The 14932-nt window shown below is 34.5% G+C and overlaps 1 protein-coding gene across 2 annotated transcripts in view; it reads left to right on the top strand.

Moving 5' to 3' along the window:
- The window catches only part of COG5 (component of oligomeric golgi complex 5), a 171842-nt gene that overhangs the window by 73066 nt on the left and 83844 nt on the right, over positions 1-14932 (top strand). For both annotated transcript variants that reach the window (XM_037511550.2, XM_037511549.2), the window contains exon 8: positions 11648-11813. In XM_037511550.2, coding sequence (XP_037367447.1) covers positions 11648-11813 — 166 coding nt within the window. The remainder of the gene's footprint in view (positions 1-11647; positions 11814-14932) is intronic.

Below are 14932 nucleotides of genomic sequence, written 5' to 3'. Positions count from 1 at the left end.
TTACAGAATTTCAATTTTGAAGTCATAATCTAAATGGCTAGTGAGATCCTAAAGGAATGATGATTTCTTCCCACATAAAAATTGAAGTAAACTTCTCATTTCACAAAAGTCATGTTATTTCTAAATGAAAAACTCATAGTGATGTCAGTGCCACTTTCATTAGAAATCATTTGGAAGGATTGATGACTTAGAGTACATCTTCTGATAAAGCAATCCTAACACCACTTTTTCAGTTCCATAGGCAGTCTTTGTCACAAATGCAGGAAGAGATTCTCCTTCTCTCCCTGTCCCCTCTTTCCCTCTCCCACCCTCCTCTCCCTTCCTCCATAAACCCTCATTTCTTCCCACCAAAAGAACCCAGACAAAGAAAGAGAAAAACTCATGGTATTTTCAGGGTTGGAACAGATTCCATTACCTCAAGCTCTAACTAGCTTTCAAAAATAGGTGATAGAGATTTTGATCTGGATGAGTTCCTGCATCACCATAGATACCAGGCCCCCACAGTGAAACGATGACATTTTGATTAGAAAGATGGCTTTCACTTGTGAATTGTAAGCTTTTCCAGTAAACAAGTACAAGATTTTCTGGAGGTTCTAGGAAGGAAGAAAATAGGGTACTTACTCAACTTCAGAAGTCATTAGAAAGAGATCTGTGTACTCATTTTTTTTCACAGCTCAGTCCTGGACTCTAATCGGCCCTGTAGTAATTGTTTTCAGTGCTACTAAGTAAACATCCATTAGCCTGCCTTTTCTCTAATGGTCAAATTCAGGATCCTGGCATTTGTCAATTGTCAACCAGAAGTATCATGATAGTATGTTCTAGACAGGCTCTCTCTTAAGATGACAATGTAGAATTGAAGTTCAACAGATATATGCCTACCTAGCATACCGTAAGTGATGGTATTATGAACTATTTGATGTTCCTAGCATACAGAGGGTACCAATTCAAATGTATTGCATTAAAGATTTACGAAACTTAACTGTTTTCCTAAGCGTCAAAAAGAACTTCCTGGAAAAATTGAACACAGTGATTCCTTTTGTAGTTAATTACAGTATTTAAGCAATCAGCAATTGTGAACGCTTTCTCCTCTAGGGTCCTAACTAACACCAGTAGTTGACTCAGTACTACTCAGTAGTATTAGCTGATATGTTAAGTTAAATATCTGCTTTAAGTGGTCTAACTTTCCTATCTTTAGTTGCTAAAAGTTTTTTCTAGTGGTGTCATGAATTCTAGAACAGATATCATCATCTGAGTCTATAGAAACTCCTTTTGTATATTTAGCCCCAGTCTTGGTTTTTTTTTTAACATTTATAGTTTCAGTAATTTTGCAGCTCTTATATGGAGGATCTTTCTGAATACACAACAGTTAGAACGGATACTTATAATAAGGACTCTTCAAGTTACACAGATCTAAATGTTTTATGTATATCCTTTATTTTGGTTGCCTTATCGATAATTTGCCATTTCGCACCCTTCCAAATATTTGTCTGTTTGCTCCTGTCGCCATTAGTTTACTCTAGAGTTGGTAGAGACCTGGCATTGGAGTACATTTATAATCAATTAGGTAAACTTCATGGCATTGTAAAGTAAATGGTTATCAGGCTTTTCTGCCCTCCCACCATTAGGATTGATGATGGATCCCTGCGGTCCTGAATGCATGCCTGATGGCGGCCCCTGGAGTAAGGTGTGGGGTTACGTAAATGGGTACACCTGGGTTGAGAGACTGGGCTTGTAAGGACGACGTCACAGGGACGCCAGCAGAACAGAACAAAAAGAGCAAAAGAGAGAACACTGGAAAGCCCAGGAAGAGTAAAGATTTGCCGGGGGCTAGGAGGCCTGCCAGCAACCATGCCTGCCATGTACCTGGTAAAATCTCACTAAAAGCCTGGAAAAGCCACCGAGGGTTCCAAGACTCTCCTCCTTTACACTGTCTGGTCGAATCATAGAGATCCTGCTCTGTCCCATCCTGCCACTACAGGCATATATCAATAATAATTTTTAAAAATCACATTTTCACAATTTCTTTTTAAAGATAATATATTAATGAATGTAATGCTATTTTACTAGTGTAGTGTTTAATAGTTTTAGAAGATATTTTAAAGTGATCATCTTAAATGTTTTCCCTAAAGCATAGCCTTACTTGTTTAGCTTGTGTATATTTTCTGTTTTATCCTCAAATTTGAATGAAAATTAATTTGAACTCCTATTTAGCACTCTAAATCAAGGCTTGGAAAACTACAGTCTGTGGACTATTTTTGTGTGGTCCAGTTGCTCAGAATTATCTTTACATTTTTTTAATGGCTGGAAAAAAAACTAAAATAGAACATATAACAGAGACCATATGTGGCCTGCAACTCTTAAAATCTTTATCTTAGTTTTTATAGAAAAAGTATATTGATCCTTGCTTTAAGTGATTGTTTTCATGGTGGGTGCTTTAAGTGTTTCTTCTTCCCTTCTTTCCTCCTCCTACCCTTTCCTCTTGCAGTATTTCAATTTGTCATGTTATTTCTGTTTTTGTTTTATGCCAAATACTAAGGTATCACTTTTACTTGAGTATTATTCTTTGATACATTGTCTTTTGTATTATGAACAACTCACTGTAAATAAGTTGGTTGCTTTATTATTTTATTGTCTTGCAGTGTAGATTCACATCTAATTAACTCTGCATTTAACCTTAGAATCTTTTGACATTATTGCTTTCCATAGTTTTTCATTTCATCGAATGCCATTTCGTTTTCATTCTGCCCTGTATAAATACATTTTTCAATAACTGTCTAAATTTTTATTGTATTTCATATTGAATTTTATCTCTGTTCTTTGCATAGAGTTTACTATTCTTTAATCTAGGTGTAATTGTTTTCTGTTTCTCAAAAATTCATTGTTTTCATTTGAATAATATCTTTGTAAAATTTTAACTTAATTTAAACAGCTTGCCTTTTTATTATATTAGTAAATACTAATATTTTTATTTTATAATTCAAGGAAAAAATGAAGACCCAGGCTACCACTTTTTGTCATTATATCTTAATTTACATTTTCTATAGTTTTATATAGTTAAGAGTCATTCATTGTGTTTTGTGTCTGGCTCTATTCTTTTAGCATAATTGTTTTAATATTGATCTATGTTGTATGCTTTGGTGGTTTGTCCCTTTTTATTACTGATTAATTAATGGAATATATCCATTAACTTACTAGGTCCTTTCCAGCTTTGGGTTATTCTAATAAAGCTGCCACAGCCAGACAAGTACAAGTCTTTGCATCAGCATACATTTCCATTTTTCTTGGGTAACACTTAAGACAAGGGAGTGGTTGAGTTTTTACAAATATATATTTACTTTTTATTTTTTATTTTTTAAAGATTTATTTATGCATACAAGAGCTGGGGTGTAGGCAAGAGATGCGGGGGGTGAGAGGATTCACCAGAGACAGAGTGGGGAACAGAACAGGCAGACTGACTGAAATACATTGCTGATGGGAGCAGCGGGCGAGTCAGGAGAGGTCTGCTGTGCCATGTGGGTTGCTCCCTGGCTGGGGATTGAACTCGGGCTACAGAGGCTGCAGATAGCTTCATAGGTTGGGTCTTAATCCCTTGAGCCACCAGGAGGCTCCTATATTTACTTTTTAAATGTTTTATAAAATTCATTTGATTGAACACATTTTTAGTGTCCTTGAATTATTACCTATCATATCTATTATGTTAACCATGTTACTCTAAGAATATACATCATTTAAAATTTTTTTTAATGCCAAGCTATGAATTCATATAGATCATGCTCTTTAGATTTACTTTGTAAAGAAATGTGGAAGTTAAAATAACCCTTTATGTTGATCATCCCATTACTCTCTCTATACAGAACTTCTCTTTATACAGAACTTTTTCAGTTCATATTCATTATCATTCTATGTTCTCATTTCCTTGCCTTACTATAACCCTTGTTTGGTTTTTGTTTTCTGCTTCTCTTCAAAAAAATGACCAAAATAAAGTTGATTTCTGGTTGATAAGATCATATTGTGCTATTAAATGTCCTTCTTAGTTTCTTAATTTCATTTGGGTTATGCACTGTTGACTGTTGATTGTTAACAGGTTCTGAAATAATCATATTAGGTTAGCTGAGAAGTACATATCAAGCATTAATGTACTGCATGTTACTGAATCAGAAAAGCTACTGGTAAGCTCTGAATCACAACCAAGATAGTTAATATAATTTTTGCTTTTAAATTATGTTATTTAATGTGATTCTCTTTTCCTTTATTACTTTTAATATCCCATAGAGCATCATTAAGATTTCAATGTTTAAGGCATGTTGTAGCTCTAGAAAAAGTGTCAAGTATGTTTTATCACATTAGGGCATATACACACACACACACACATAAATATACATATATTACATATTGCTATAATTTAAGTGTTGTGCTTTTTATCATCATAAATTTGCCTGAAAATCAGACTAATTTTATTAAATACATATTCTGTTGAGGGAGTGGTTTAAAGACTCATCTACTCCGTGAAGTTTCTTAGATTTGTATCCTTTTTATGCTATAAAACAAAAAGCTTTATAAGTTTTTCTAATAGTAATAATTTTTAGTGCTATAAGCAGTGTCAAGATAAAGAGAGCTGTTCTGTGAATTTTTGCTTGTGCTAACTTTTCATCTTTTTCACTAATTACCTCTGTGTTTTTGGGGAAGCCAAGTTGGGGCCATGCTGATCATTTTATCCTCTTTCTCTTCATGCCCACCTTTTTGTGATACCCTCTCTTCCTTCCTCCACATCTTTGTAATTCTCTGGTTCCTTAGTTTTTGTTTTAATTGAGTATAAAATGGCTTAACAAGTTAAACCTTGAAATAGACCGGAACCTCCTCAGTAATGAACAATTTTGGAAATAAAATTTCTTAATCTGTGCTTGTCTGTGTAGTCAGTCAGTTGGAATCAATTAAGACATTGTAATGGAACTTAAAAGCTTTGTGAACTGAGTCACTTTGTGAAATGGTACATGAATTTTTAAGCAGAATAGCACTGATAAAACGTATAGTCTATATTTGTTATTTTCCTTCCCTCAGCTCATTGATCTACTCATATGAAACCTAAAGAAAAAGAATTTAACTGGTAAAGAATTATTTCTGTAATGGAAAGGGTAAAGTGTGATTGTAGTCTTTAAGGTACAATGATTATTTGACCTTTTTAGACTTTTGATATATGAATGAGGCTATCAGCCTCTCTGGAACATGTCCTTTTGTACATGTTTTTTTTTGCATTTTGTTTCCATTCAAATCAGATTCTGTCTAAACTCAGTCATATGAAGCTTCACAAAATCCCATCAAACTTTTTTTAATTTTAAATTTTTTAAATTTTATTTTTTCTTTCCTATTTTTAAAATTTTTTTATTTTAACATTTATCAATTTTTTTACATTTTAAAGACAATATTTGCTTTCCCCCACCCCCTCAGATTGAGTCCCCGTAGAATTTCCTTCTGCAAGGCATCCATGCACCATCACCACAGTCCCCTGTGCTCTTCCCTCCCTCCCTCTCACCGCTCTTCCTCCTCCTTCCCTGCAGGATGTCTCTGGTTTACAATTTTCTGTTTTTGCTTTGTTGTGGTTTGTACTGTAATTATAATTTTTTTACACTGATGTCCTATTTGTTTCCCCTATATTCCTGTTACAAGTGAAATCATCTGATATTTTTCTTTCTCCTTCTGGCTTATTTCACTGAGCATAATTCCTTCTCGCTCCATCCACGTTGCTGTGAATGGCATGAGTTTATCTTTTTTTTGATTGCTGAATAATATTCCATTGTGTATAATATATACCACATCTTCTTGATCCAGTCATCTATTTTTGGGCATTTGGGTTGTTTCCAGGTTTTACCTATTGTAAATAGTGCTGCAATAAACATAGGTTTTTGAATCACTGTTTTTGTGTCCTTTGGGCAGATCCCTAGCAGTGGAATTGCCAGATCATATGGTAGCTCCGTTTCTAGTAGATTGAGGGACCTCCAGACAGCTTTCCACAGTGGTTGGACCAGTTTGCACTCCCACCAGCAATGTAGGAGAGTTCCTTTTTCACTGCATCCTCGCCAACGTTTGTTGTTGCTTGTTTTTTGATATGTGTTTTTGATACAACATTTTGATACACCATTCTTACTGGTATAAGGTGGTATCTCAGTGTAGTTTTGATTTGCATTTCCCTGATGATAAGGGATGTTGAGCATTTTTTCATATGCCTGTTGGCCATTTGCATTTCCTCTTTGGAGAAATGTCTTTTGAGTTCTTTTGCCCATTTTTTGACTGGATTGTTTATTTTGTTTTTGTTGAGGCCTGTGAGTTCTTTGTATATCTTTGTGATCAGTCCCTTATCAGTTGAATGGAGTGCAAAGATTTTTCCCAATCAATGGGGTGTCTCTCTGTTTTGGTTAATGTCTCTTTGGTTGTACAGAAGCTTTTCAGTTTGATGTAATCCCAGGTGTTTATCTTTGCCTTCACTATCACTGCTTTGGGTGATGAGTCTTTAAAGATGTTTTTAGATGTATGTCTTGTAGTGTTTTACCTATATTTTCTTCTATATATTTTATGGTTTCAGGTCTTATGTCCAGTTCTTTTATCCATTTTGAGTTGATTTTTGTGCACGGTGAGAGGTAGTGGTCTAGTTTCATTTTTTTGCATGTGGAGGTCCAGTTTTCCTAGCCCCATTTATTGAACAAATTGTCCATGTTCCATTGCATATTCTTTGCTCCTTTGTCAAAGATTAGTTGTTCATATAAGTGTGGCTTTATTTCTGGGCTCTCTGTTCGGTTCCAATACCAAATACGTTGATAAAACGTATTAATTATTATTATGGCTTTGTAGTATAGCTTGAAGTTTGGAAGTGTGATACCTCCTTTCTCCTTTGTTTTCTTCAGTAAGGCTTTGGCTATTTGTGTTTTTTTTTTGTGGTTCCATATGAATTTCATCAGTATTTGTTCTATTTCTTTGAAGAATGTCATTGGGATTTTTATTGAAATAGCATTGAATCTGTATAATGCTTTTGGGAGGATGGCCATTTTAATAATGTTGATTCTTCAAATCCATGAGCAGGGGATGTCTTTCCATTTCTTTGTGTCTTCTTCAATTTCTTTTAACAGTGTTTTATAATTTTCTTTGTATAGGTCTTTCACCTCTTGTGTTAGGTTTATTCTTTTGGTTTCAATTATAAAAGGGATGGTTTTCTTGATTTTTTTTCTTCCAATTGTTTGTGTATAGGAAGGCTACTGATTTTTGCGTGTTGATTTTGTGTCCTGCTACTTTACTGAACTGGTTGATTATTTTGAGTAGTTTTTCTGTGGAGTTTTTAGGGTTCTCTATGTATATTATCATATCATCTGCAAATAGTGATAGTTTTACTTCTTTCCCTGTTTGGATTTCTTGTATGTTTTTCTCTTGTCTTATTGCCCTGACTAGGACCTCCAGTATTATATTGAAGAGCAGTGGTGAGAGAGGACATCCTTGCCTTGTTCCTGATCTTAAAGGAAAGGCCTCCAGCTTTTAGCCATTGAGAATAATGTTGGCAGTGGGTTTGTCATATATGGCTTTTATCATGCTAAGGTATGTTCCTTCTATCTCGAGAATTTCAAGTGCCTTCATCATAATGGATGTTGGACTTTGTCGAATGCTTTCTCAGCATCTATTGATATGATCATATGGTTTTAATTTTTCTTTTTGTTGATATGTTGGATTACACTTATTGATTTTCATATGTTGAACCATCCTTGTGCCCCTGGGATGAATCCCCCTTGATCGTGGTGTACTATCCATTTGATGCATTGTTGGATTCTGTTGGCAAGGATTTTGTTGAGGAAAATCCCATCAAACTTTTTATAATGATGTATTTATACTCAGAAAGATTATCTGAATTTTAGCCTATACTTTAATGTGAATAGCATTATGTGAATAGACTATTGCTTGCTGTGTCATGGAACAATCTTTAGAGCAGTCTTGCTATATCTCTATTCAGCTAGCTCAATGCCAGCTGTTACTTTGGTTACAGTGTTCCTGTTTTAGCAAGTTTTATAGGAACCCCAAACAGCCATGCTTCTTTTCTGACCTTACTCTTGTAGGATTATATTTCCCCTCTCAGTAATGTTACTGAGATGTTAAAAAAGAAAGAAAAGAAGAAATGACATCATACTTACTTGTTTCCAAATGAAGACATAATTTTAATTTAATAAAGAAAATGGCTGTTGGGGCCTCTCTGGTGGCACAGGTTCTTGAGCGCAGCGCTGTGAAGCTGTCTGCAGCCTTTGCAGTGCCGGTTCAATCCCTGCCGGCTGCGGAGCAACCCACATGGCGGGCAGACCTCTCCCATCTCACCCACTGCTCCCCTCAGCAGTGTATTTCGGTCATTCTGCCTGTTCTGTTTCCTGCTCTGTCTGTGGTGAATCTTCTCATCCTCCCGCACATCTGGCCTGTACCCCGGTTCTTGTATTAAAAAAAAAAAAATAGCTGTGTTGTCTTCTGAAATGCTTTTAAAGAGGTGGAAGTCTATTCTGTCTACTTGTGAACTTATCTTTTTCACTCTGTTATGTGGGTTTTTTTTTTTTTAAATCTAATTTTATGTTACAATTTATGAATATGAGGCATTTCAGGTAAGGTTAAGTGATTTGTTGAGAGTCACAGTGACAAGTTGTAGGAAAATTATCATTAGAATATTGAATATCTAATTAAGGAGAAGAAACTGTGTAGAAGACATTGCTACCTTTTCTGTAAAAGTTTCTCTTTTCCTGGCATTTATTTTTCAAATGTGTTTATTAGTTTGCCTATTTTTAGGTCTCTTAAAATTGCTAGAGAATATTTCTCCTTTGCAAAGGTGATATATCTGGAAATCAGTGGTGACAGGGTAACCTATAGTAGGGAGTCGAAGGCCCAAGACTTAAAACTGGCCTGTCACCAAATAGTTGCAGGCTTATCCTCTTGGTATCTTCATTTCATTGACTGTTAAATGAACAGTGATTGCAGTAAGTATTCTACCTGTGTTATCAGTGACAAAATTAGTAGATATGAAGGCCCTTTCAAGTGTTGTTATCTTGGGGAGATAGCATCTATATGTAGTGTACTGTTTCCACAAAAATCAGGGTGGACATTGCAATGAATATACACACACTATATATATATTATAAATATGATTTACATATATACATATATAAATAAATACCCCCCCCCAGCAATTTCCTTATCCAGTTTTCTGTTAATGGACACTTAGGTTTGTTCTGTACCAGGGATTTTTAAATGTGTTATCTCAACAGTCTTGTCAATAGTCACATAAATAATGTATTAGTAAACCAATTCTTATTGGTATTAGTCAAAAACCTTGTGTTGTACCCAATCTTAGAAAACCTTCAGTTTTCACCACTGAATATGTTGTTAGCAGAGGGTTTGTTAGCAGTCTTGTAAGGGTATATGATTCTAAGAATGTATCATTTCTTTTAGATTGTCCAATTTATTGACATAAAGATGTTACAGTGTTCCCTTATGATCCTGTGTACTTCTTTGATGTCTTTTGTAGCTTCTCTTGTTTCTGGCATACCTCTATTTTGTATATTTTTCAAAGAACCAGCTTTTGTTTTCATTTGATCTTTTGGACATTTTAATTTCAATTTCACTTATTTCTACCTAGTTTTTTTCATTATTATTATTTCCTTCTTTCTAGTAGCTTATGGTTTCATTTCTTCTTGTTTTTCTATGTCCTTAATGTGTAAAGTTAGATTATTTACTTGAGTTCTACCTTGCTTCTTGATCTAGGCCTGTATTGATATAAACTTTCCTTTTAATACTGCTCTTTCTGTATTCCATAGGTCTGGTAGCCCATGTTTTCATTTTTGTTTTGTTCAGGTATTTTTTAATCTTTCTTTGAATTCTTTGTAACCTGACAGTATGTTATTTAAGATTGTCTAATTTTAAAAGTACACATTTTTCCACTATCCATAATGTCAGCAGATAAGATAAAGGCAACTAATGTTTATTGAATGCTTCTCCCTATCTTAAGTGCTACTATGAGGTATAAGGATTATTCAGTTTACCAGTGAGATTGATGGTATTATTTTTGCTATTGTGTAGTTGAGGAAACTAAGCCTAAGGCAGGGTATGTACTTTGCCAGTGTTTTAGCTACTAAATACTAGTGTTTTGGATTCTGTCTAAGTTTGATTCCAAAGTCTGTGGAATAGGAATAATAAAAGCTTACTATAATAGAATTTAAAAAGCCAAAGTAATTATTTTTAATGCTCAATACATTAAACTTATAAAAAAAACTAATGAGGGTAGGAAAAAATATTTAAAAGAGGTACACATTGCCAGTATTAAAAATGAATAAATTTCACAATTTTGATTAAATTGAGAAATTTCCAGAAAAACAATTTATCAGAAATACCACTAGAAAAATCAGAGCAGTTAGAAAATCTGAATGAGTCTATTGACAACATTTATTTTATCATTAAATACTTTCAGTGAAAACTCCAAGATGAATTCATCCAAACATTCATTAAATAAAACATTATTACATAAACTCTATCCAAGATTTGAGAAAGAGGGAACACTTATATGTGTTTTATGAGGTCAGCTGTCTCTTAAAAATTGATGCAAAAATACTAAACAAAATTATTAGCAAAAGTAAGTCATGGACATCTAAAAAGGATAATTTATCATGACCAAGATGACTTCAGTCCAGTAATTTCTTCCATAAAGGGAAAAATCGATCATCTCAGTATGCGCAGAAAGCCATGTAATAAAATGCATCATTAATCTGACGAAAATCCTGTTAGCCTATTTCTATCACTATGGATTTAATCTACTCAGTTTCTACTGCCTACCTCTGCTTCAGTCACTTTGCTCCAGGCACCTTAATGGCCTGCCTTCTTGCTGTTTCACTACTAAGCCCATTCCTTTTTATTGGTCCTTTTGCTCAGTGTTTCCTCCAGTCCTCCTTAGACTCCCTTCCATGTTTTATGCAGGCCTCTGTTCAAATGCCAACTCAGAGATGCATTCTCTGACTCTTCTTTGTGTGGTAATGCCCATTAGTTTCTGTTAGTACTCCCTGCTTATAGCACTCATCATTTTTTAATACATTTTTCTGTAAATACGAGCTCCGTGAGGACAGTCACTCCTTGGTTTTTGTTGACTACCGTATTTCCAGCATATATAGCCAAGCAGACACATAGCACACTGTATAAGTATTTGTGGTTAGAGTGAATCAGTATACTGTAATGAATGCTGGCAGTCTGCATGGATCCATCCTCAGATAACTCCTCAGAATTCATTTATGTATTCTCTAAAAGAAATGTACTGTTGTTGCTAGTTCCTGCATGGCTCTCTCAGTGGGAATTTGTGGTAAATTTTAAATGAGCTCTAATGATATAACAAACTTCTGATCTCATTATTTTCCTTGAAAGGAGAAGAAACAGGGAAAGGGGAGTAAATAATATACAGGGGATTTAATTTTGTCTTTTATAAAATAATGACTAAAAATGTTTGTTCCAAATGCATTGTCTTTGTTCTTATCCGTTGTAATTTTAAAACGTCATAATAACTGTTGAAGTAATACTTAAAAGTTGTAGATTCATTTTGATTTTGTTTGTTTTTTTACTTATGTTTGTTATCACTCCCGCCCTCACCTTTTTATAGAACCCAACCCAGGTTGGAACAGCTCTTCAGGTTTTCCATAATCTTGGAACTTTGAAGGATACTATTACAAGTGTCGTGGATGGATATTGTGCTGCTTTAGAAGAAAATATCAACAGTGCATTAGACATCAAAGTTTTGACTCAGCCTTCCCAGTCAGCTGTGAGAGGTATGGATGTGGTTTATATTTAGTTGCTTTATTTATTTAAAACAGAGAAGTCCTTTGAATAGTATGTGAAACACTCAAGTTTCAAAGCAATCTAATGACTCATTTTTTAGTAGACAGAAAATGAGAGACGAAATTATGTTTCAGAAATTTATTTATAACTTTTTTGTCTGATTAGATACTCACTGATTAGTGAGTTGAACTGGCCAATTGGTATATTCAGAACTTCTAGATAAAAATTTATAAACTGTGGCATCATTTAGTTCAGAGGAAACAGATGCAAAAGGAACAAAAGGAACATATTTTTCTTCCTAAAATCCTTAGCCCCACAAGTACTTATTGAGACAGAAAATATTTTTTAAGGAAAATGTAATCTCTACCTTAGCTTTCTGGACCTTTCTGCATGATAATGCTCGTATTCAGGAGCAATAATGACTACCTGTGGAAATAGAAACTGATTACACCTTTGGGGACATTACACCAATAGCAAAATCTAAAGGAAACTAATAAAGAAAGGCAGATTCACTGTGGAAAGAGGTGGCCCTACATCAGCAGCCTGCAACTCTGTACCTACCAAATGTACCAGAAGATGATAATCACATATGTAACACGTCATAGATAGGCAGTACACATTTGTGTATCTCTCACTTAACCTAAGCAACCCCATCTCTACATTTCTTTCTTTATATTGTTTCTTTTCTCCTGTTAGTATGATGTACTTACTTGCTTCTAGCAAAGACCAAATTCTCTACTTTTGTATTATTTCCTATCATTCAAAGGCATGGCTTTAACATTCTTTGCCACATTGTCAGTTTTTCCTTTTATTTCCTGTCACATACAATTGTGCTATTGTTTCTTCTGCTAAAAGATAATCCAAAATCTTGACTCCATTTCTTTTTTCCAGCAATATTACCCCATTTTATTTCTTCAGACATTGAAAAATTCTAAAAGTGTTGTTTGTACTTACTGTCTCTAGTTTTTTCTCTTCCCATTTTCCTGTTGAAGAATATGTTCCAATCATCACTGAGTTGTCCTAAAAAATAAGTGAAATAATGCATGTCCAATTTATAACATAGTTCCTGATACATGGCTAATACTAAAAAAAAGTGTGGTTATTGACTATTTTTATATAACCTTACTCTAAATAATAGACTACATGTCACTCATAAATAAATTTCATTAAATAAAAAGAGATAAAAGAAATTTTAGATCTTAGAGGGATTTTTAAAGGTTAGCCCTTGCCTCTGAATAGGCATCCATAAAGACTATTCCAGAAGGAGAGCTTTAAAAAGAAATTACCAAAGGAGATTTCACTCTCAGCTTTTCCCAGCAATTATTCTCAGAAAGTTTGAGCTAATGTTTAAATTTCCAGGAGCAGTTTAATGTCTTTCCCTCTTGTGTTGTCAAGAATAGGGGAAAAAATGAGAGCAATTGTTCACATGCTGTCAGTCCTGATGTACTCCCTGAATGTTGAAAGAATAAAGAGTTTTAAAGCCTTATTATCATCTGTTGATGAATAGATATCCTGATTTAATGTAGAAATCTTTTGCATCATTTCTTTATTATATTTTAAAAGAATAATAGCTATTATTTTTATTTTGAAATGTTACATTGGTTGTAGTAATGTTAATTTCATGATCTTATACGTTATATTGGACATTATGTAATAGAATGTCCTTGTTTGTTGAAAATACACATTAAAGCATTCCTAGGGTTTGGGGCATTGTGTTAGTAACTTGTCAAATGAGTCAGGAGCTTTTTTTTTTTTTTTTAACTACACCTTCAAATTTTCTGTAGTTTCAAGAGTGTTTCAAAATTTAAAATACATATGTAGCTTTAGTAAATATTTAAAGAAAAATATAACCATGATGTAACATTTATAATTAAATAAGAAAGAGATTGTTCAGTTGAAAAAAATTAAGAATATGAATAGGCAATTCGTTGTAGGACATAGCTATCAACATGTGAAAAGATGTTTTGCTTTGAGTTTGGGCAAATGTATAATGACGTATCATAAGCTTTTCTGGGCCTGCCTGGTGGTGCAGGGGTTAAGGTCTCAGCTCTATCAAGCTATCACCAGCCACTTCAGCATGAGTTAGATCCCTGGCCAGGGAGCTAACCCACATGGTGCTGAGCAGACTTCTGTCTCGCCCACTGCTCTCCTCAGCAGTGTGTTTCAGTAGATCTGCCTGTTCTACTCCCCATTCTGTCTCTGGCGATTCCTCTCACCCCCCGCATCTCCGACCTACACCCTAGTTCTTATATGCATAAATTAATAAAAATAAATCTTTTAAAAAAAGAGGCTTTTCTGTTGTCTCTTTACTCTTCGTTAATTAAAAAAACCCTATTGTCTTTTTTTTTTTCTTTTATGCCATTAACATGTTTGGAGAGTCTCACAATCTGAATTTGTCTAGATATTTACATGATTGTTTCTTAATGATTACATCCAGAGTAAACACACTAGGATGGTGATGGTGTGTGCTTCTCATTGCATAATATTAAGAAGCACTAAAATTATGTCAATCTGTCTCATAATTGTGGATGCTAAATATAATCACTTCATTATGGTGGTATTTGCTAGATTGCTCTGTGTAAAAATACTCTCTATACTTTGTAATTAGTAAGTAATTTGTAGCAAATACTCAGATCCATGTGAATAACACATCCTAGCCCATATAACACTTCATCCTGTGATTTAGTAGCTGGTGAAAATCTTCCCTCAATTAACTTGCAAAATGGTGATGTTTTTCTACTTGTCATAACAAAATGGTAAGATTGTTCTCTATATCATTCCTAAGAAATTATTTCAGGGCCTCCTCGGTGATGCAGCGAGTTGAGCTCTGCGCGGTGAAGCTGTCCGCAGCCTCTGCAGCGTAGGTTCAATTCCCAGCCGGCCAGGGGGAAACCCACATGGCATGGCACACCTCTCCTGTCTCACTTGCTGCTCCCCTCAGCAATGTCTTTGATCTGTCTGCCTGTTTCTGCTCCCCACTCTCTCTGGTGAATTCTCTCACCCTCCCACGCCTCTGGCCTGTACCCCAGTTCTTGTATAAATAAATAAATCTTTTTTTTTCAAAAAGAAATTATTTCATAAGAAAGAAACTTACAATTTTTTAGCTTGT

Source organism: Talpa occidentalis, unplaced genomic scaffold (genome assembly GCF_014898055.3).
Source record: "Talpa occidentalis isolate TD23 unplaced genomic scaffold, MPIMG_talOcc4v2.1, whole genome shotgun sequence".
Classification (NCBI taxonomy): Eukaryota; Metazoa; Chordata; class Mammalia; order Eulipotyphla; family Talpidae; genus Talpa; species Talpa occidentalis.
Note: the sequence above shows the minus strand (reverse complement) of the source record. Positions and strands in the feature narration are given on the sequence as shown.